Source organism: Octopus bimaculoides, chromosome 9, assembly GCF_001194135.2.
Source record: "Octopus bimaculoides isolate UCB-OBI-ISO-001 chromosome 9, ASM119413v2, whole genome shotgun sequence".
Lineage (NCBI taxonomy): Eukaryota > Metazoa > Mollusca > Cephalopoda > Octopoda > Octopodidae > Octopus > Octopus bimaculoides.
In genome coordinates this window covers 33,148,466-33,173,556 of record NC_068989.1, presented here as the reverse complement: position 1 = coordinate 33,173,556, position 25,091 = coordinate 33,148,466, and the positions used below count along the sequence as shown (strand labels likewise).

General features: G+C 37.4%; 1 protein-coding gene across 4 annotated transcripts in view; it reads left to right on the top strand.

Annotated features, from left to right (window-relative positions):
* Window positions 1-25,091, top strand: part of LOC106883347 (cullin-2) — a 140,746-nt gene that overhangs the window by 83,317 nt on the left and 32,338 nt on the right. For all 4 annotated transcript variants that reach the window (XM_052970572.1, XM_052970571.1, XM_052970574.1 and 1 more), the window contains one exon: window positions 12,525-12,632. In XM_052970572.1, coding sequence (XP_052826532.1) covers window positions 12,525-12,632 — 108 coding nt within the window. The remainder of the gene's footprint in view (window positions 1-12,524; window positions 12,633-25,091) is intronic.

The following is a 25,091-nucleotide window of genomic DNA, read 5'->3' as shown; positions in this document are numbered from 1 at the left end:
TTTGTTAGACGCTAGCAAAGTAAACTCTGTCTTGCTTAGAAAAATTTGCTTTGATTTCTGTCTACCTTACCCACTTTTTTAATTTTAATTTTTTTTGGACGCTAGCAAACACTGTATCTCCCCCCTGTCACAAACACACTCTTTCTTTCTTTCTGTCTCTCTGTCTGTCTGTCTCTCTGTCTGTCTGTCTCTCTGTCTGTCTGTCTCTCTGTCTCTCTCTCTCTCTCTTCACACGTGTACGCACAGATTTGACTTCGCCATGTCAACAAACTTCAAAATTGGTAAAAGTCTATCGATTTTTACAGCTATACGCGGGTGCCTCTGAGAGAAATATTTGGCGAAAATGCACATAGTGTCATGACACATCACCTAAAATTGGAGCAACATGCGTGCTAATTTGTGGATGTGCATAAACTACATTCACGTACACATACACACAAACATCATCTCTTTTATATATATACAGATGATAGGAGATATTTTCATCAACGTTATTCTGATTATTTAAAATCGTTGCTAATTAAAAAGATAGTGGCTTAAAACATACCCTATCTATGTGTATGTAATACTAGCAGAAATACCTCGCATTACTCAGGTTAAAGAAAATAATGAAATTTAAAAATGTCTTTTAGATCTCTAACATGAAACATAGACTATGCAGGTCTCACCTCCTAGTAACTGAGATACCAACTTTATAAGTTAATAACCCGGTGTTTCCCAGGTTATTGTAAATAATGAAATTTAAGTATACCTTTTAAATCTCTAAGTAAAATGAAACATGGATTATGCAGTTCTCAACAGTTATTAACTGAGGTACTAACTGTATGTGTCAATAACATGTTTTATCCGATGTTCACACTGTTAAAATTGCTAAAAAAGCACGTAGTTCTTTGTCTTTGCAATCACCTTCAATTGTCAGTACTTATTTGAAACATGTTGAACCTGAAAATGCATAAATTTGGGAAGAACTGCCTTCCTGGTGCTCCTCTCCTATTAATAAATACATTTAACAAAAATTCTACCAGATGCTGTGAGTATAAACAAATGTATTGAAACAAATCCGGAAATCAATCACAGTTTAATTATGTAGAGCTTCTAAATATACAATGATTTGAGTGTGTCCTTTAATTGGTGAATAAATGAAAAGGTTTTGGGGACTTGTGAACATCCTACATATCATTGCCCATGAGAGAAGCAAGGAGAAGTCCAACAACCTTGAGAGACTGTCCTTGAGATTTCTTTATTGACATAACAAAACTGGGATCTGGAATTGTTTAAATTTAAAGGGGAGGTCATATGGGATTAACAGGATTTGTGGAATGAAGACATCCTCACCCGTATAGTTCCCAGTCATAATTGTTACCTCTAGGACATGGGGTCGCATTGTTTTCACCACCAGTCTGGTGCCATTGCACAGACAAGGTGGATCCAGATTCCTGAGCAGCATGATTGGGGCCCTTTTTTTAAGTGTTAAGTGGTGAGGTGGCATACACACACACACACACACACACACAATAATATATACCATGTATGTGAAACGGACCTGTTGACATTTGAAAAAAAAGGTGTGTATCTCCGTATTGAATGTATTTTCACACACACACATTAATATATATCTTAACAGACCTGTTGACATATGAGAAAGATGCGTCTGTCTCTATGGAGAATGTATTTACACACACATAAATATATATCTTATATATGAAGCAGACCTGTTAACATGGGAAAATTTTTACAGAAATGAACCTGTATGTACAGATACAAAAATAGAAAGCTGGAGAAGAATATAAAAAAATGACAGTACCTTTAGAAATTCTTTTTTATCAGAAACTGTCACAACTGTAATGATGTATACATACGTCTGTATGTAAATAGCTGGTTACTTAGTTACGTCAGAACACCAGACACAGGAAGTTGACATTGACAAAATGGTTTGAAGAAGTGAATTTTTATTATATATATAAAGCAATATTATTTGTTTTTAATTAAAAAAATAAATCAAGACCATATTATTATTTCTCAGGTCAAATTATTCATGTACCCCAAGTACGGCACAGATTGATCCAGAGGTTTGGCCATACATAAAGGATACACACACACACAGACAATGTATTTTATATAGTAAGATTTACACATTACACATAACCTATGTATATGTACATATGGACAGACCATTCAGTCCATGCCAATATGGGCAAGTGGACATAAAATGATGATGATGTGGTAGATGGAAACTATGCAGAAGCCCACCTTTGTGTGTCATTGCATGACACATAAAGACGGGCAATAGCAATGTCATGTCTACATCTGTAAACAGTATATCCTGTAGTACAGGGATTTCAATATGTGAAGAGCAGTGGTATAAAAGTATTTTACATGAAAAAAAGGTAACTGTTGGTGATAAGATAGGCATCTGGCATACCTCAGTAAGTCTCATCTAACCCATGCAACATGGTAAAACACATAAAAAACCCCAATGATATATACATATATATATTCACATACATGCAACAAACTTCTTTCTGTACATTTTCTATCTACCAAATTCCACTTACAAAGCATTGGTCAACTTGAGACTATAGCAGAAGATACTTGTCCAATGTACTATACAGAGAAATGAAACTTGGACCTATATGGTTCCAAAGCAAAGTAGACATCTAAACTATACAGCCATGCCTGAGTCTATGCTTTTCAGTCATAAGATTCTTTTCCTTTGAATGATCTTGTGTGAAGTCCTGCAGACTGTACCTGTTCTTTAGTGGTAGAAGAAGTCTTTCCCACTGGCTTAATACCACCATCTGACTCTTAGGTTCCTTTTTATAGAGTCCAATCTATTACAAGCATTTGAATCACATCGGAGTCCAATCTATTGCAAGCATTTGAATCACATCTTAGGATAAATAACTTAGTAGTTTAATGTACTTCTTGCTATTGCAGGAACCTATGTGTAATATCTTTCCTTTCCTTCCACTCATCTTGGAGGATTTGCAAATATTCTGTGTACTGTTCTTTCCCCTCTGATTTATTGATTAAAAAAAAAACAAAAAACAAACTCTGGTGTAGGTTTTCAGGTGTATGGATTTTTATAGTTTTCCATTGTTTTTCTCAAGTAGACACGAAGCTTAAGATTTTTATGCACTGAAATGGGGTTTATAACATTTGTATCTCTCTCCATTGCATTCTCTTGTAATTAAAATAGTTACTATTGGGTTGTAGACACAGCTCATTTGAAGTTTATTTTCTATCTGTAAATAATTGCTGGAAATTATATGTATACACGTTTAAACATTCTTGACAGTGACTGAAATATATGTCAAAGCTCTTTGGCTGGTATAAACCACCATAGCACACTTGTTACCTATCTTGACAATCAAGCACAATTGTTATTAATTGTGATCTCTGTCATAGAGGCAGCCTTATTCCTGCTGCTCCTGTTAATAATATAACTAAAAGAAAATACTCAGGGGAGCCTTCTGTGTACTAAATATATATATATATATATATATATATATATATGACAAGTTTGAAATCTAATTCTAGCCTCAACATGACAAGTATTTCTCTATGGTTTATCTTTCTATGGGCATAAAATAGGGGGTTGATCTGATTATACCCTACATAACATTACCTTTCAAATTACCTAAATTTTGGGGCAATAAAAGAGATAGAAATTGGGTGGATTTGTCTTTAATGCCAACCAGTCAAAACAACAGACCCATTTTAGTTTTATTAGACTTGCTCATTAAGCATTTACTTTACAGTTGCCCCAGACTAACTCTGTAAGCCTTCCCCTACCCATATAATAGCAAGAATTTTTTGCTTGGCTGATTTATAGTATTATCAGGGCTCCCTTTGTAATTAAAGAATTTACCCTCTATCATGGTTTCTCAACCATAGTGAAGATGGCACGTCTAGAAAGCATAGTTGTATAAGACCTTTTCCTCTTGTTAGCTAACTTCATCTCAACATAACCTTCATTCACTGCAGATTTGATTTCCAACTTAACATAATGGAGAAATGAGGTTTCTTAACTGTAATGAAGTCAACCCATCTTGGTAATTGGGCTCTGTAAACACACTCAATAGTATCTGAAAAAGGTTTTGCTTTTATTATGTAGAGGAGGTGTGGGCATTGTTAATAGCAGCAAAGATCCTTCATTAAGGAGAACAACAATTCTGGATACAAATTGATATATGTTAGAGAGAACTTTATCTCTGTTGCAAACAACTTGTGCTAGTTCCTCAGTAAAAAGCACACAGTCATTGTTATAAGATGATTGGTGAAAAGAAGGATATATAGTTGTAAAAACGATGCCAAAATCACAAAAATACAATTCATAATAAAAGATTGGTGGGTTTTTTCTCTGTACTGTATGTGCAAAGAATCATATTAAATGGTGAGACAATTAACAAGATCCTTTGCACATGAACCCATGCTAGTATGAAAAAAGAAAAAGGATGTTAAATGAGGTTGATGTATAATGATAATGATGATGTCAATGATGGCAGTGGTGGTGACAATAATTGTTAGACTGACAATATTAATAACTTAACATTTTCAGTAATAAATTCTACACAAAAATACATTTCTTACCTTGTTTTGAAAAATGCTATGGAATTTCCCCATTTCTTCCAAAATCATATAGATATCACAGTTGAAATGTTGTGACTTTGACTTAGGTCTAATTTAGCTTCAGGATAGTTAAAAACTGCATATTCTTTCACTCAGACTTCAATTTTGCCAGAATAAATCACCTTATGTTATAGATGGAAGTGATAAATAGAATGCAAGGAAAATTACATAACACACCTTTTGAAATAAATATATTTTATATAAAATTATATTTCTAGCCTTGCTGTAAAGCAATTTAAAGGTTAACCCCTATAGAGTGTAAATGAGTCTAACAACCAAAGTATATTGATTTCAGCATAGTTGGTTGCTATCCGGTCTCAGTGTAATGAGAGCCACACATGCTCTTTTTATTTGGAATATTAATACAGGTGCAAAAATAATTGTGGTTTTCACCCATCAACTTTAAAGCAGTATATTTCAGATAAAAAAAACGTTTTATTAATAGAATATACACATTTTTGTCAATAAGCAACAAATCTTTTGATTCTGGTATCATAGAATTCTGGAGTCGTGGAACTGATGAATCCTAACTGCTTTGCTGCTGCTTAGTTGTTGAAGGAAGTTATTGAAGTATTTGAAAAAATGATAGTCAGTTGAAGAAAGGACTGAAAAGTAAGCTGAGTGAAGTAGAGTTTCATAGTGCAGTTCATTCGATTATTTTCAAGGTCCTTTGCCAGGTATGTAGTTGGGCATTATCATGGAAAAGAATTGGTCTTCTTCGATTAACCAATGCTGGATGCAAACATTACAGTTTTTGATGCAATTTGTTGATTTCTTGGTAATACTTCTGTTGTATTCCATACAACACCTCTTGTTTCATTGATCATTCACTTTTAGCACATATTTCATGTTTATTTTTGTTGTGTGTTTCATATACATTTGCCTGCATATATGTAATACCGAACTCTGTTAAACACCCTCAGTTGAATAAATAAAAGTTTTAATTTGTTGCAATTCTGTTCCTCTTTGTCTGGCGTGGGGGCATAGATTTCTGGACAGAATTACTAGTTTCTATAAGAACTCGATTCAGAAAAACCTGACCACAACAATGCTATACCAGCTGACCACATAAGTGTTACTATAGAATTTCTTGTTCTTGTTACAACAATATTATTGTCAGAAGTGGGGTTGCCTCCCACAGTAGGATCTGAATTTCTATATTTGAAAATTATTCATAGTTAATTTCATCCTTATTATTATTTGTTTGTGTGTTTTTTCTATCAACTTCTCACCATTATTCATATAATTATCATAATTTTTATCATAAATAGTTACAATTTTGTCAAATTTACAATAATTCTATTCAAATCAAAGCAAAAGTTTGCCTCGTTGCAATTTATTAAAATGCCATGATCCACAAACTTTTTCAATATTCTATCAAATGAAAGAACAATTACAAATTAATAACACACAAATAGAGTATATGCAGAAACAACAACAACAAAGACTGGCAAATATGTTTTCTTTATTTCTGAAAACCATTGCTGACTAGCTAAAAAAAAATTTGCCACTAGTGCTCTTTAAAAAAAAAAAAAAAAAACTGTAAGCATGATACCTGGGAAAATTATCTTGACCATCTTAATGTGCATACAATGTTGTAGATGATGATAAATACAAATCATATTCATGATTGTGAATTGGATATCAAACAGATGACTTAATAACCCAGATATTTAGTCTTGAAGAAAGAGGTAAAGTTTTGTATAAAGTAATTACGGAAAAGTTGACAGAACATTTTTAAAAAGTACCAAAAGGTCTTGAATATTCTGATTGCTTTTGATATATTTTACTAATGTGTAATGAATATAGGTCATTTATATCAAGATTGCATTTGTAAAATGAGACTATTGATACATGATTGTGAATTTAAAGATAAATTTTTTGAATATTGTTGCCTGGCTGATACGTGATGGAACTGTTACACAAACAAATTCACTGATCTCGTCTATATAACAAGAATCCATAACTCAATGATATATTAAAAGTCACCAAATATATAATTCAAGCATTAGCAACCAAGACATTAACTGTATTTTTACAATGTCATGAATTATATAAAAGAATTCAAAGCTACTCATCATAATTGAAACAAAAATAATAAAAATAAAATCAATCTACTGATGGAAAAGCTGTTTAGAATATTTGTCAGAAAAGGAAAGCTTGTCCATATAATCATAAAATATAGTGAATGTATGCATGGTATCAAATTGAAACTATAATAATTTCAAATCTGATAAAAATATTGAACAAATTATAAAAATGACAGTTGCGGAAAAAAATTGAAGGTAATTCTGTATCGTAAAATTTATACCAAGAAGAAATTGATAATCAATGATGAATTTATTAAAATCAAATTAGAGCCTCATGCTTGCTGGAACCTTAATTAATGTAAATGCATACAAACTGCTCTGATCTCCAACATTAGAACCTGTTTAATAAAAATGCTTATTTAGGCTTAAAATTGGAAATAAGCACTCACAAATTTAGAGGCCATTGTAATTGTTTCTGAGATAAGTTTAGATTTATTTGAAATGAATTGGTTAAAAACATTTAATGTCACTATTATTTATGCTTACTATTGCTTGGATTGTTAATAATGTTGAAAATCAGCTGATTTGAATGGTAGAATGCCAGTCAGGTTTACAAATGTAGATTTGTGTCCCATGAGCAGCCTTCAACTTTTTCTATCCAAAAAGTGGTTTTAACTCAATATTTAAATATTATTGAGAGCTTTATCTGCTTCGAGATTCACCATTTCAAAATGAATTAGAAATAAAATCAGCAATTTATGTGCTAAGTATCTAGAAGTAATTTCACCTGGATTTCACACAAACATGCAAGCCAGAATTCAACTATATCCATATATGATACCAATTTATTGGAATGCCAGACTATAACTGTTTTCAAAAGCTAAATGGTAAAAGAAGAATTGGTAAGTGAAATACTACTGTATGTACATAGGAACCAATTACAGGGACTGCATTGTGCCAGTTGTTATTTGGAAAGCAAATGGCAAAGTTTTAAAGTTACCTTAAGCACTCATATTGGAGATAATTGCTACTTAATACTCAGATACGATGAGTTATTCCATTCAACATAGATTTTAAAAGTGTATTTTTACTAATTAATTTAACAAAAGAATCACAAAGATTATTTATAGTCTTTAAAAATACAAATGAATGACATAATTTCTTTTATGCCTACCTCATTGAAAAGATTATCAAAGAAGACTATCAAAGCTATTAAAAACAAAACCAACTCTGAAAAATATGAATGAGGTGATAGCTTTTGTTTTGAAAGTCAGATATTGCATAATACGAGTTAGTGTTGGAGCAGTAGAGTTGAATGATCATTGGCCCAAACATTAGAAATATTGGGTGCACATCAATGGCAATACTCACAAATAGATAAAGAGACTTACATCATCCATCATCATTGTCCTCATCATCATTTAATATCCAGCTTCTATGTTGGCATGGGTTGGATAGTTTGAGAGTGATTGATGATTTGGAGAACTGCATCATGCATCAAGGTCTGCTTTGGCATTGTTTCTATGACTTGATGACCTTTTTAATGCCAACCAGAATTCTGAGTGTACCAAGCGGTTTATTTCATGGTACCAGTACCAATGATAACCACCTTGTAACTTACAAGGCTATGCTAGAGGGGGAACAGAAGAGAGAGAGAGCATGGACAATGATCCTAGGTGGAGGGATGAGAGAATGGTAAGGTGGGGGTTGAAAGAAGGTAGAGAACAGGGGAAAGGGAGGGAATTAATGACAGTTGTGAAAAAGAGGGATAGAGTTAAAAAGATAAGGTGGGGTCCAGGGCTGTCCAACATGGTAAAAGGCAGGAATCCATGAGGGAAAGGGGAGCAGTTGATTAGGATAGAGGGGAATTCTAAGTGAGTCATTGAAGGAAAAAGAAGTGTTGGAGTTGTGTGGGTATGTCAGAGAGGGAATCGATGGAAAAGATGTGGTGTTGAGGAGGCAGAGAACCTGTAAGTGAGAGGGCTGTGAGAGCAAAAGAGGCAGAGAGAAAAGGATGTAAAGTATTATATTGCAGAGAACCATGAGAAGTATGAAGAAGTGCAATATGTGAATACTGCAAGGACATTGTAAATAGAAAGAAAGGAGAGAGAGTGGAGGGGAAAAGAAACTTGGTGAGTGTAGTAAGAGTAAGGGAAAGAAAGGCTAGAAGATATTCTAGAGGTTTAAGGGTGGGTAGTGAAATAAAGGTAAAGAAAGGTGTTGGGTGGTATTATAGGTAACTTGAGAGAGTGTGCTATGGATGATGAGGAGATGGTAGTCCTGGAGAAGAGATATAAAGTGATAGACAGTAAGGTGGGCTTAGTGAGAGCGGTATATATCTATTGAGTTGGACTATAAGTTCATACTGTTTTTTAAGTACAATTCAAAAACAATATTTAGATATTTATATGTATCTTTATTCAGACATATATCCCATTTTGTTCCACTACCTTTCACCATCTTTGAGGCAGCTTCACAATTCCATCCTCCCAGTACTTGGCATCTTTCTGGATCATGAACTGATCTACGTGATCTTTACAATCTTTCAAAGAATTGAAGTTCTTCCTGTTAAAAGACATTTGTAGGGATTGATATAAATGGTAATCCAAATGTGAAAGGTCAGGTGAGTAGGGTGGGTGCGGTAGGATGTCCCAACCAAGCTGTACCAATTTTTGCTAGGTCTGCTAAGAAACATGAAGTCTTCAATTCTGGACGTTTTTCATCGATTACCTTCTTTAACCCTTTAGAATTTAAACCAGCCCAAATATTCTACCAGCTTTATGTTCAAACTGGCCAGATCTGGCTTCTCATACCTACTCTGCAATGTCATTCTAAAAATAAACAACCACATCATAAAAATCTTGAAGCTATAAGATAATGCATGATGAATTCAAAACAATGTCAATAAATATGCATTACATCTGACAGTAAATCTTAATGTTAAAGAGTTAATTAATCTAATTGGAAACAATAATTGTCTAAATCCAATGTCTGATTTTGTGGAAGAAGCTCATGATAAACAATGCCTTTCTAATCCCACCAGATACAGAACATTACCTTCTTCAGACACTGACTGGTTTTTTGGAGTGATTAAAGGTGGCTGATTTCACTTTCTCTGGGGCCTTTTTGTGCTCCACATTGTTGTTAACACTCCATTTTTCATCACTTGTGATTGTTCTTTTCAAAAATGGGTAATTTTTGTTGTGTTTGAGCAGAGAATTGCAAATAGAAATGCAGTCCATGAAATCTTTTTCTGTTAATTTGTAATGCACCTAAACATCATAGCAATTCATATATCTAAGTGTTTTTAAAAGTCATATGATGTATGTGGAGTATTTCTATGATGTTGTATGTTGTGTGACATAGATTGTTTTTGATTGGTCGTTATCAATAACTGTAGGCCTGCCATTTTTACCTCAGATGAAAATTTTCCCTCCTCAACCTAGTGAACCTCTTACAAACACTTCTCTCGGTTATTTGTACCATCTCCATTAGCTGTATTTTTTTTTTTTTTCTTGCTGTTTGCACAGCATTTTTTTTCCTTTCCAGAAATAAAAGTTCATCAAATGATGAAAATTTATCTCATAAAAACAGTAGAAATAGACTATCTGCATAATAATCATATAGAAAGCCATGTTGAAATGTATGTCATATGCTCCTGTTAAGTGAGAAATGAAATCATAACCCTACCAATTGAAAAATGGTGTGGACTTTTGTTCCAACCCAATACAAACATATAATACCCATGCGTATATGTGTTACAGCTTCTTGGTCACTACCCTTGTTTTAGAGTGCATATTAGGGTGAACTGGTCTTCTGTAGCAACATATATTGCCAGCCAGTATAATCATTTGTCACTTCCATAAGGTAAAACATCTTCAGGTTAGTCTTTGCCACTTCATCTTAAGTCTTCCTTGGTCTCTATCTTCTGCACATTTCACTAACTTAGATTGCTCAGCACTTATATGCAGCATGTATACACACCACATGCCAGTACCAGTGCACCTTGCTCTTTTGTGCACCACTCCCAATTCCTCTTATATCCAATTCTTCTCTTCAGTGAGTCTGCATGAACACTGAAGGGTTCTTGCAGACTAACATTGTTCATCCATCAGAGAATGTTACTTTGTTTCTTTCTAATCTTTGAAATCTTCTGTATTCAAAATCTATGTCTCACTACCATATAGCATTGCAGTTCTAACACAATTCCTTTACTCTGAAAGAAAAAACTTTTCTTACCAGCAGTCTTTGAAAGCTTCTGCATCTGACAAAGCTTACTTATGCTGTTAATCTGCTTAGTCTCCTACCTCTTGTGTACCCATAGCTTTCGTTGGGTATAGTATATGGCGTTTATATGCCTCCTTTTCTTATTTCTTTATTGCCCACAAGGGGCTAAACATAGAGGGGACAAACAAGGACAGACAAAGAGATTAAGTCGATTACATCGACCCCAGTGCATAACTGGTACTTAATTTTATCGACCCTGGCGGAATTTGAACTCAGAATGTAACGGCAGACGAAATACCGATAAGCATTTTGCCCGGCATGCTAACGTTTCTGCCAGCTTGCTGCCTTTGGCATTTATATTCCTCCTTTTCTACTTATTAGTAGGTATCACTATGGATTTTTGAAAATATTTAAATATAATTTTCACTGTACTTTTTTTTTTGAAGAGCACCCCAAAAGAAATATTTTGATATTTCATTTGTGAAATTAGGATGAATATTTTAGGAAATATGACAATTCGAATGACCAGCAAATTAGTAGAAATCTTCACTAATTAGCCTAAATGAATAATTAAGCCATATTTGTAATGTCATATCTTTGAAACTGAAGTGATAATCATTTTCAAATTGCACAAATTTGTAGTGTTCATGGGATAGCAGTTGCTTATTTTTTTCAGGTTCTTAGAGAGGAAACTTTTTTGCAGGGGCTATTTAAAAAAATATTTATGTAAAGACTACTGTAACAAACAGTCATTTTTGTGGTGTTTTCAAACCTAGCCAAATCCAAAAGCCCAAGCCACAGTGACTTGAGTTTTGGCACTAAATAAATCTTAAGATTTTGGGACATGATACCATTTCAATAAAATTGTAATGGACTACTGAAAATAGCTATAAATGGGCAGAGTTTCAGATCAGGATGCCCATATAAGTTAGATTTTCTCTGTTTTGATGGAGATTTTTCCAATTTATTTTTCATCACAGCCTGGGAAATGATGAGAGAAGTTTTGAAAATTTATGACTTTTTAAACCTCATCCCCAGTCTTTACTCCATTTCAGACTTATTTTGGCCAAGTTTTTTTGCACTGCACTTTTAAAAAACGATGGGAGAAGCTTTTTTGGTAAATTCTTTTTTACCAAAATATATATTTTGAAAATATTTTTGGACGGAAAGGTGTGGGATTAAAGGGAGATTTAGCTGGTGATTTCAGCACATCCCACGACCACCTGGAACCTTTCTCAGAATTGCATGTAGATCCAGATTAACAAACAAACAAAAGGTGAAAACTAATTCCTTGCTTTAGTATTAAAAACATAGATTAAAGGCATTAAAACATCTGTAACTTACATCAAACTTGTTAGTTGAAGAGAAAAAGAAAATTCAAACTCAAAATGAATCAGCACTGGCCAGGTTGTTGAACAGTACATATACAGAAAGCATACACAGCTGGATGGCTTAGGTCAGATCATTTGAGTGCTTTACCAGTAGTACTGAATATCATACATGAGAGACAAACTTTTAGTTGATATGCTGGCACCCCAAAACTTTAACCTGTTGCAGTATTAGTGGATAATATAAAGTTTATTCTGCAAATTGTATTTAAATTATTTAACTTCATCTTAAACTTGATTTTTGCAGGTTCCATGCATGTTTGTAGAATCTATGCTGGAAGTTCACAAAAAATATACAGAATTGATACAAAGTGTTTTCAATAATGATCAGAAATTTATCCAAGCACTGGATAAGGTAATTATATGATATTATTTCTACTTTCTTTTTCATTTATTTAGATATATTTGATAATTCTGTTCAGATAGAGTTTTATTTTTTGCAAAATATGTTTATACGGATGAGTAAGTATTTTTCTATGGACAAACTACCAAATCTACACTAATAACTTCAACTTTTTTATGGTTTTTATTGAAATGGGAATGAGGATAATATTTTAGAGTAATGCTATCTGCTGCAGCAATACTTTTAATTTTGCATGTTTCCATATATTAAGTTCTTTACAAATATTGCTTCTAACTGATGGCGATCCTATCTAGGCAATGCCAGATTAGCATTTTATCAAATGTAGTATATACAACTTGCTCTGTATTCATGGAAAACTATTACATAAGGAAGGAATGTCATAAGTTGGGTTTTAGATTGCTTCAACAATGATTATATGTTCATTCATGTGTATGTATTCGTGTGTGTGTGTGTGTGTGTGTGTGTGTGTGTGTGTGTATTATATATGTATGTATATATATTATATATGTATATGCCAGGATGCAAGGAGCAGACCAATCTGGAAAAGAAGGATTTGGAAACTTAAGGACCCTTCATGTGCTCAGAGATTTAGGGACATCCTAATTGATAAATTTGATGAGAGGGAGGAGGAACTACAAACTTTTAACATAGAGGGCAACTTGAAATTCCTGCAGGACAGCTTGCTGAGTACCACAGACCAAATCTGTGGGTGGTGTGAAGTCCCAACCAGACCTTGGGTAACATAGTAATGAAACAATGTGGTAGACAGGGCCATTAGAGCAATGAAACAGGACTGGAAGAGGGGGAGTAGCAGAGAACTGAATCAGATAGGCAGAAGGAATGCTAGAAGACAAGTATATCTAACCAAGGGAGAATCAGAAAAGAAATTTGCCTATGTTCAGTGACATGAGGACCAAAGAACTGAAGTGTTTCCAATTGCAAGACAGTGTGTGAGAGAAAATTATGAATGTTATGACTGATAGTGCATTTGCATGTAATGATTCTGCAAAGAAAGAGGCTTTGAGATGCCATTATGAAAGACTGCTGAATGCGGAGAATGAATGGGAAGAGGAGACTCTGACAAATGTTGACCCAGTTGGGGGACCAGCAACCCGAATCAGTAGTACCTTGGTAGATAAAACAATTAAGGATATGAAGGCAGGGAAAGCCTCCAGTCCATGAGGAATCACCGTTGTGATGCTTAAAATATCTAGCTGTGTGGGTTATGGTCTAGTCGCCCATATTGTAAATCAGGTGGTTCATGAAGGAGTCATACCCAATGACTAGTTTAGCAGCACCATAGTCAACTGCTCCAAAGGTAAAGGTGATGCATTAGATACGAATAATTACAGAGGTATCAAGTTGTTGGATCAGATAATGAAAGTCACAGAGAAGTCATAGCCCAACTAATTAGGGAGAGAGTTTAGACGAGATGCAGTTTGGATTTGTGCCAGGGAAAAGCACCACTGATGCTATATTTCTGGTAAGACAGCTGCAGGAGAAATACCTAGCCAAAGACAAACCCCTCTACTGGCCTTTGTTAACTTAGAGAAAGCCTTTGACAGGGTCCCTAATCCCTTATCTAGTGGTCAATGTGGAAACTAGGATAGACAAGTGGTTGGTGAGAGCTGTACAAGCTATGTACAGGGATGCTACCAGTAAGTTGAGGGTTGGCAATGAGTACAGCGAAGAATTCAGGGTACAAGTAGGGGTTCACCAAGGATCGGTGCTCAGTCCCCTCTTGTTCATCATTGTCCTCCAGGCAATAACAGAGGAATTCAAGACAGGTTACTCCTGAGAGCTCCTCTATGCTGATGACTTTGCTCTTATAGCTGAATCACTACCTGAATTAGAGAAGAAGTTCCAGGTATGGAAGCAAGGTCTAGAATCAAAGGACCTTAGAGTTAACCTAGCAAAACCCAAAGTCTTAGTAAGTAGGAAGGCAGACAAATCACAAATCCCTTCATGTAGATGGCCCTGCTCAATCTGTGGAAAAGGTGTAGGGAGAAACTCCATAAAATGTACCCAGTGTAAGCTTTGGACACATAAAAGGTGCAGCAACATCAGAGGAAGGTTAACAGGGAAACTAGATTTTGTTTGAGGAAGATGCACAGGTAAAATAAACGCTGAAAATCTGCAGAAAATAGACTCAATCAACTGTCAGGGGGGCAAGCTAGAGGTAGTAAATAGCTTCTGTTATCTTGGTGACCAAGTTAGTAGTGGAGGGGGATGCTCCGAGAGTATAGCTGTAAGAATAAGATTAGGCTGGGCAAAGTTCAGAGAGTTCCTGCAGCTGCTGGCAACAAAGGACCTCTCAGAGTGAAAGGCAGATCGTATGATGCCTGTGTGTGAACAGCCATGCTACATTGCAGTGAAACATGAGCTGTGACAGCTGAGGACATGCGTAAGCTTGAAAGAAATGAAACCAGTATGCTTTGCTGGATGTGCAATGTCAGTGTGCATGTTTGACAGAGTGTAAGCATTTTGAGAGAAAAGTTAGGCAATTTGGAAAGCCTCTCTCCCAATACATAAAAGGAAAAATTGGAAAAGATTTTTGGACAACTACTTCATCCTCTGGAATGACAACATAGATAAACTCCTGGAATTCAAAACACTTGTAGGAAAAGTGATTAGCACTTGCTAGGTGCTTCACAATTCCATACATAGTTCATGGAAGGAAAAGGCGAGGACAAGATCTCTCTGAATAAATAACATTAATAATTTATTTTGTCTGAATAAACATTCCATCTCTGGTTAGCGGTAGCCATGAATGCCTAAGTGAAGAAGCAGCAGGGTTGGTAGTTAGACACAAAGTAATAAGGCATTCTCACAGACTTGCAGTGTCGCTCGCCATTAAAGGTCTCATTCTTGACGGAGCTGCTCTAAGTTGCATACTGCTCGGTCAGAAGCCGTGATCAAAGAGAGTGAATGGTGGTGAATCCTAGCTGCTAATGATGATTGCACATGCGCATAAGGGGCTTCCGTCAGGGCTTCGGAAAGCTCTAATCCTTGCACATGCGTAGATGAATGTTCCAACATGGCGTCTAGAACCATGCATCACTACAAGGCTCCCCCTTGAGTGCGGAAGCCCGAAAATAGAAAGAGTGTAGTGGCGCCAGAAACAAGATGGCTACCGATCACCCACAAAATATGACAAGTCAAAAAAAAATAATTACAATATAAATGAGCATGCACAAAATTTTTTTTACAAAATGTTCAATAGCAAAACATTGAAACTGTCCAGTACACAAAAGAACACCTGTCTGTCACAGGAAACACAAAAGAGAATGTCAAATATAAATAGTCTTTGCAAGTTTCTTGGGCCAGTGAACAGTTTGGCCAGTCCTGGTGACATAGGGTCTGCTCGAGGCAGGTTGCAACGACGAAGGTGGTGTTGTAGGTGCTGGTGTTGTCAAGGGTACATGTGTAGGTGATGGTGTGGTCAAAGGTGCATGTGTAGGGGATGGTGTTGTCAAGGGTGCATGTGTAGGTGATGGTACTGTGAAAGGTGCTTATGTAGGTGATGGTGTTGTCAAAGGTGCATGTGTAGGTGATGTCAAGGGTGCATGTGTAGGTGATGGTGTTGTCAAAGGTGCATGTGTAGGTGATGGTGTTGTCAAAGGTGCATGTGTAGGTGATGGTGTTGTCAAAGGTGCAGGTGATGGTGTTGTCAAGGGTGCATGTGTAGGTTCAAAGGTAGGCGTGGCAGCAGTGTCATCGAAAGATGTGGACACCTCAAAATATGCTCTTTTAAGCCGATCTACAGAAACGGTCTCCGTACGACCATTCATATTGATCGTAAAAACTTTGTGTGCGAGAAAGCACACGAAAGGGTCCTTTGTAAGGAGAAGCAAGAGGTCCCTTAACAGACTCATCCCGAACAAAAACATGTGACCAAGAGTCAATATCTGATTGGACATTTGAGGGTGGAGATTGGTCCCGGGAACCCATGGGCGGAAGATTAGAAAAATAGGTGCAAAGTCTGGCGACGTACGACGCCGGATCATGAAGCTGTGAAATGTCTGGCACCAACATCGTGAAATGTCTGGCACCAACATCGTACCAGGCAATGCTAGTGTGGTACCATACAGCAGCTCTGCAGAGGAGAAACCCAGGTCTGCCTTGACAGCAGTACGACAGCCAAGAAGCACAATTGGCAGAAATTCAGTCCAAGACTGCGGATGTGGAGAGGCATGTAGAGCGGCCTTGAGCTGTCTATGAAACCATTTGACATGTGATGCACACCTAGGATTCGTAACAATTCACGAAATAAATGTACTGTTGAACCTTGGAATGCTGGCACTTGGGACAAGTGTGTGTCCAAGAAGTAATCATGCGACGCATATTTGGCCAGAAAAAATGAGCAGTGATAAGCTTCAGTGTAGCAGCAATGCCTGGATGCGACAAGGAATGCAGGGCCTCAAACACTGAGCATTGGTGATTCTCAGGGACTAGTGGCCTGGGAGAACCAGTAGAGGTATCACAAAGAATAGTGCCTTCAGCTGAGCAACAGGAGAACTTGGGCGAAGTTAAATCTAACTTCACTAAAGCTGGTTGGTCCTGCGAAATGGCAGTCAAGTCGATTGTAGCAGGAGATGAAAGAGAACAGACTAGAAGATGAGAAAGAGCGTCAGCAGGAACATTCTCTTTCCCAGGTATATGAAGAATGTCACTGGTAAATTGTGAAATAAAATCCAAGTGACGGAAAGCACGAGGCGAGAGTTTGTCCGTCTTAGATGATAGGATAACTGTAAGAGGCTTGTGATCGGTATAGATCACAAAATCTCGACCTTCAAGCTGATGCTGGAAATGATGAACTGATAGATAGATTGCTAAGAGCTGATGACCAAACGTGCTGTATCGCCGCTCAGCTGGTTATAATTGACGAGAAAAGAAAACCAAAGGTTGAGTTCGGTCATCCACTGTGTGTTGCAGCACAGCGCCAATCACAAGTGTCCGATGCATCCACAGAAAAGCATCAGGAACCAGATGTGCAAGCAAAGGAACAGAAGCTCTTTCCTTCTTGATTGACTCAAAAGCAGATAACGCCTCAGCTGAGAGGGTGATTTGACTGTCCTTTCTAGAGGTGTTTTTTAGTAGCTGGGTTAAAGGAAATAGCTTGTCCGCACATCTGGGTATAAAACGTCTATAAGAATTTACCATACCTAGAAAATGGTGCAACTGATACAAAGAAGGAGGTGCAATGCGTTGAATTGCATCGACTTTGGACGAGAGAGGTTTGATGGCACTCGAGTCAATATGATGTCCCAGAAATTCAAGAGAAGATTGCCCGAAAATACACTTATCAGGATTAATATGCTCACCATAGGCGCGAAGACACTGTAAAAGCTGAGACAAATGCCGGAGATGATTCTTACGTGTGTCGCTTGCAATGAGTATGTCATCAATGTAAGCAAACACAAAATCAAGTCTGCGGACGACTTTGTCAATGAAACACTGGAATGTACTGGTAGCGTTCCGCAACCCAAAACTAATATATAGAAACTCAAAACAACCAAAAGGAGTGGTAATGGCAGTTTTTGGAATATCGGTTGGGTTGACCGGTATCTGATGATTGGCGCAAATGAGGTCAACTTTAGAAAAGATGGTACAGCCATGGAGATTTGCTGAAAAATCCTGAAGGTTTCTTACAGGATATCGGTCAGGTACCGTAACTACATTAAGACGCCTATAATCCCCCACTGGGTGGAAATCAGAATCCCCTTTACATGCCAAATGAAGGGGAGATGCCCAAAGGCTGGTGGAGGGGCGCATCGGGCCAAGTTGGAGCATGTGCTCAAACTCGGCATGAAAAACAGGTGGCCCAGTGGTGGTAATAAAATGGAGGGTTGAGTGCGTGGGCTTTTCCGAATGAAAAGTATGATCCACTAGCTCTGGAAAGGAAATCAAAAGAGAATGAAAAGCATCTCCAGCGGTGGCAACAAAAAATTCCAGGCTAAGAATCGCATTGGTAGAACCTCTGGTCAGCGTAGAGAGTGATGTGGAACCATCGACAGGCCTCTGTTGCCTGACATCTACCAATAGATTAAAGTGGTTCAAAAAATCATCGCCCAGAATAGGATGCGGTATGTCAGCTATGACAGAAACCTATTGAAAATCTCGATGAAGATTGGAATCCAGGCATAAAGAAATCTGACCAAAAGTAGCAATGGAAGACGAGTTGATTGCATGCAAAACAATGCCAGAACGCTTAGGCCTGTCTGCAGTGAGATGAAGAGGCCAAATACTGCAAGAAGAACCGGTATCAACCATGAAGAGTTTCTTAGACACCAAATCTTTTACGAAGAATGCACGATAAGTAGAAAATGAAGAGGAGGAAGTTGGCGTGCTCAATTCCTCTGAGACTCGTTTCCCAACAACTTAAAGCTACAAGGCTGAATACATTTGTGGGCTTTTTCTGCAAATCTTGCATGGTACCAATACAGACTGGAGTGTGACAGAGGCATGAGAGGTAGAACGACTGCAACTACGAGAACGCGAAAAATGCTGGTTATCTCTGCACAGTGCGTCCATCTGCCGTGTGAGCGCATCTAGCTTCTCAGAAACCTCGTCATGTGACGAGGGAGAGGATTTAACAGAGGTTGTTGAAGAAACCTCAGAACATGCACAAGCCCTACGTGATGAGGGCTGTACGGAAAATTCCAAAATTTTCTCCGCCATAGTGGCGATCTGGTCAATGGTATTATTCTCAAGAGCTGTGGCTAAAATCGCCTGTACGTTCAATGGCAACCTAGAAAAAAATATTTTGCGCAAAAGAGGTGCATCAGCAGGATCATCACTCAATTCGCACAGTCGGCGCAAAAACTGTGATGGGGTTCTGTCTCCCAATACCTCGTCTGCCATCAATTCTTTGAAACGACTCTCCACGGATCTAGTATTACAGTGCGAAATCTCTGCCTTAACAGACACATAAGTGGCGTTTGGGTTGGGATCTGTAATTAGATCCCTAGCAGAGGTGGCGAGTGGTGCGGGTATGCCACAATACAAAAGATGCAACTGTTGTGTGGGAGAAACATCATGAGCCAAAAAGTAGGCTTCAATCTGCGCGAACCACAATGTAACATCTGCAAACGGAGGTAATATTGGCAGGGACATAATTTTTGTTCGGTCTTTCTTCTGTCTCTAACATTAACACCAATTTACAATGGAACACAACCAAGAGGAACACCAATTCCTAGACATACTGGTTAAAAAAATAAACCAAAAAAATATAAATGGACGTTTTTTAGAAAACCACAGACACTAAACAATATCTATTATTTAGCTCATGCCACCCGAGACATATCAAAACAAATATTCCCTTCAATCTTGGAAGAAGGATTTACACCATAGTATCCGAAAAAACCCCAAAAAACCAGAGAACTAAGATTGCAAGAGCTTAAAAATGTACTCCAGGACAGACATTACCCTATTCAACTCATAAATGGAGGGATTAAACATGCAAAATCGATTGACATAAAAACATTAAGAAAAGTTGAACACAATAACGCACCTTCTCTGAAAGCACTACCTTATGTTGACAGATGTGCTGAACAACTGTAACTACAATTCCTAATCTTCCAATTATATCAGTTTGCTATTTGGATCTCAACGCAAGTATGACTAAATAAAGAAGCCTCGTTTATTGAAAAATATAAGCTGGAATTAAATATAAACCCAAATTGAAAATTAAAAGTTTACCCCTATTATTGTAAGAATCAAATGTAGACCAATATAAAAAATTGGAGATTTACTTCTCCTTTACTATAAAATACCTTGATTACCAATTATTCCCCCTAGCAAACAAAACATCTAATTCAGAAATTCATCCAAAACTCATAATTTGAAAAGTTATAATGAAACTGGTTATTGTGTTGGAAGAAAAGAATCTTATTTTGTACAATATTGTATTACATGGAATAATGCGAACAAGAGAAATAATATTCTTAAGATTATAAATCTGGAAAAGTACAGGACAAGTTATTACACCTGGAAAAGTTGAGGACAGTTTATAACATCTGGTAAAGTACAGAAAAAGAAAATTTTTACTTAAAATATTGCAGCTAAGGATAAAATTTCAAATAAAATATTTAGATTTAGAAAATATTAGCTTTTATTAAAACTAAAAATGTTATTACAAGTTATTACTCTTATTTGTTATTATTTGTTACTTCTATTAAAAATAATAAATAACTCAATTAAAATATTTTTTGTGCTTTAAAAAAATTCATTTTTTAAATTATTAATTAATAATTAGAAAGTTGCAAATAGGTTATAAAAAGTAATAGTAGTATATAATTAGTTAGTACAATAAATAGAATGATACAAAACTTAATTACATATTACAGTAAAATCTACCTATAACAACAAATTCACAGTAAAATTTGCTTGAGTTATTGCCTAAGTTATTGTGAAGTCTTCACATTTTTAATCTTGAACTATGCCTATTTTTTACACAATGAATTTACCTACCATATATACTATTCTACATTGCATAAAACTTTAGCTATATTGGTACTTTTGGTGCTTCTGGCTCTCATTTTTTAAGTATTCTAGTGTGTCAATATTTTAACAAAATGATTGTACCTTTTTTAATTATAATGTTACTTTGTAAATTAAAATCAAATAATTTTTTATATTCAAATTTTATCCTTGCAATATTTTAAGTAAAAATTTTTTTGTTCTGTACTTTACCAGATGTGATAACTTGTCCTGAACTTTTCCAAGTGTAATAACTTGTCCTGTACTTTTCAAGATTCATAATCTTAATATTATTTCTCTCGCTCACATTTTTCCATGTAATCCATGTTTTTTCCAGGCTGTGCTATTATGCTAATTAATAATGTTTCAAATGTGTCAATTAGTGGTGTCATTGATAATTTTTTCCTTACCTCAATGATGCTGGTGACATATTAAAAGTCCCCCTAGAATGCAAATGCCCAATTCTATCTCATTAATATCATTACTATTCTTTCATACTGGCAGCCTGAGTTTTTGCTGTTTCACGGTGCGAATGCCCTTCCCACCCCCACCACCTGTACTAGAAGTCTTTATCCTCTGACCTCTATCAGATGTCTTTCCCATGAACACCTCCAAAGGCTTAATATTCCCCCATTCCTACTTAGGGTTTATCTCCTATGTAATGTAGTGATTATGTAGCTCATAAAATGATGGTGTAGTGTATGCAGGTTGAAGGCTATTGTATGTTTATGAGTTCTGCCAAATGCGAGCTTTCTTTTCAAGTACATGACGCTGCTGTCTCCCATCCCAGGGTCTCACGGGCCCACACCTCCCACACCCTCAGAGTTCGCACACTGGTGAAATTGTTGAGATGCTTGAACAGAGACATGTAGATTTGTGCTGCATCCAAGAAGTAAGGTGGAGAGAAAGTTCTGCTAGAACATAGGTATAATATTTTCTGGGCAGGGAACAATGACAGGGTTGGAAGCTTGGGTATACTTCTTGAAATGGGTTGATAAGGTAATCAAGGTAGTCAGTTTGTGATAGAATACTTAAGATTAGATTAGTGCTGCAACATAGATTAACAACCATTATCTTGGCTTATACCCCTCAGCCAGGGCTACCTGATGGACAGAAAGACCGATTTTATGACACCCTCTTGCAGACTACCTTGTCGATGAGTGACAAGGACCTTCTCTTTGTGGCTGGCGAATTCAATGGGCATGTTGGACAACATGCAAGGGGCTTCCATGGTGTACATGGAGGCTATGGTTTTGGTTCCCGCAATGAGGAGGGAACCAGGCTGCTGGAGTTCTGCAATGCAAATGATCTTATGGTTTGCAATACTAACTTCAGGAAAGCTGCCAGTCACCTATTCACCTACTGGTTTGGTGGACACACTAGTCAAATTAACTACATCCTCGCCAGGAAATGGGAAAGATGGCTACTTATAAAATGCTAAAACCTTCCCAGGTGAAGAATGCACCCCACAACATAGATTAGTAGTTAGCGACTTCAGGATCAGGATCACATGATGTGGAAGGCAACTTGAGGTTTCTATGGGACAACCTGTTGAGGGCTACTGACTAGATCTGTGGATGGTGCAAAGTCCCCTCTCTGACCCAAGGTAACATGGTGGTGGAATAATGTAGTTGACAGGGCCATTAGGGAAAAGAAACAGGCATGGAAGGACTGGAAGAATGGTGGTAGCAGGGAATTGTATCAGATTGCCAGATGGGAAGCTAGGAGACAGGTTTACTTAGCCTGAGGGGAAACAGATAAGAAAAAATTTGCCAATGTTCTGTGTCATGAGGACCAAAAACTTGAGGTGTTTTGTGTTGCAAGGCAGCATGTGAAAGAGAATCATGGTGTTGTAGGAGAGAAATGTGTCTGCATGGATGATGGTTCACTTGCACTAAACGAGGCTGCAAAGAGAGAGGTTTGGAAATGCCACTATAAAAGGTTGCTCAATAAAGAGAATGATTGGGAGAAAGAGAGTCTGTCGAACGTCGACCCAACAGAGGGATCAGCTATCCAAATTGACAGTACCTTGGTAGATAAAACAATTAAGAGTATGAAGACAGGGAAAGCACCCGGCCTATCAGAAATCACTGCAGAGATGATCAAAATATCTGGTGGTGTCAGCTATAGTCTAGTCACCCATATAGTCAATCAGGTGATACATGAAGGAGTCATACCCAATGGCTAGTTTAGCAGCACTATAGTCAACTGCTCCAAAGGTAAAGGTGATGCATTAGATACGAATGATTACAGAGGTATCTAGTTGTTGGATCAGGTAATGAAAGTCACAGAGAATGTCATAGCCCAACTAAGTAGAGAGAGAGTTAGTTTAGACTAGATGCAGTTTGGGTTTGTGCCAGGGAAAAGCACCACTGATATTATATTTCTGGTAAGACAGTTGCAGGAGAAATACCTAGCCAAAGATAAACCTTTATACCTAGCTTTCATTGACATGGAAAAAACCTTTGACAGGGTCCCTTGATCCCTTATCTGCTGGTCAATGTGGAAACTGGGGATAGATGAGTGGTTGCTGAGAGCTGTACAAGCCATGTACAGGGATGCTACCAGTAAAGTGAGGGTTGGCAACGAGTATAGTGAAGAATTCCAGGTAGAGGTCCACCAAGGATCAGTCCACTGCCCCCACTTATTCATCATAGTCCTCCCGGCAATAACAGAGGAATTCAAAACAGGATGCCCCTGGGAGCTTCTCTATGCTGATGACCTTGCTCTAATTGCTGAGTCACTATCAGAACTAGAGGAGAAGTTTCAGATGTGGAAGCAAGGTCTAGAATCGAAGGGCCTTAGTGTCAATCTAGCAAAACCCAAAGTCTTAATAAGTAGGAAGGCAGACAAATCACAAATGCCTGCAGGTAGATGGCCCTGCTCAATTTATAGAAAAGGCATAGAAACTCCATAAGATGTACCCGGTGTAAGCTATAGCCACTAAGAGGTGCAGCAATATCAAAGGGTGACTAACTGGGAAGATAGTTTTTGTGTGTGCCAAATGCCCAGGGGCAATAAACACGGAAAATGTACAGAAAACAGCTTCCATCACATGCCAGGAGGGAAAGTTAGAAGTAGTTGATAACTTCTGTTACCTAGGTGACCAAGTCAGCAGCAGGGGTGGATTCTCCTACAAGTGTAGATGCTAGAATAAGAATAGCCTGGGTAAAGTTCAGAGAGCTCCTACCTCTGCTGATGACAAAGAGCCTTTCGCTCAGCATAAAAGGTAGACTGTATGACGCATGTGTGCAAACAGCTATCCTTCTTGGCAGTGAAACATGGGCCATGATTGCTGAGGACATGTGTAAGTTTGCAAGGAATGAAGCTAGAATGCTCCACTGGATGTGTAATGTCAGTGTGCATACACGACAGAGTGTAAGCACCCTGAGAGAAAAGTTGGACATAAGAAGTATCAAATGTGGTGTGCAAGAGAGACGACTGTGTTGGTATGGTCATGTGTTGCATATGGAGGAGGACAGCTGTATGTAAAAATGTCATACCCTATCAGTTGAGGGAACTTGTGGAAGAGGTAAACCCAGGAAGACCTGGGATGAGGTGGTGAGGCACAACCTTCAAATGTTGGACCTCACAGAGGCGATGACAAGTGACTGAAACCTTTGGAGATATGCTGTGCTCAAGAAGACCCAGCAAGCCAATTGAGTCCGTAACTGTGGCCTGTGTAAGTGTCACATAACCAGCCCATTTAAGAGTACCATTAAATCATTGTGCAATAAACTGTGTAGTCATTTTCGTTGCCAATGCCAGTACTGCCTGATCGGTACCCTTGCCAGTGGCACATAAAAAGCACCATTCGAGTGTGCTCGATGCCAGTGCCCCTGACTGGCTCCCATGCCGGTGGTATGTAAAAAGCATCATTCAAGCGTGGTCGATGCCAGTGCCCCTGACTGGCTCCCATGCCGGTGGTATGTAAAAAGCATCATTCAAGCGTGGTCGATGCCAGTGCCA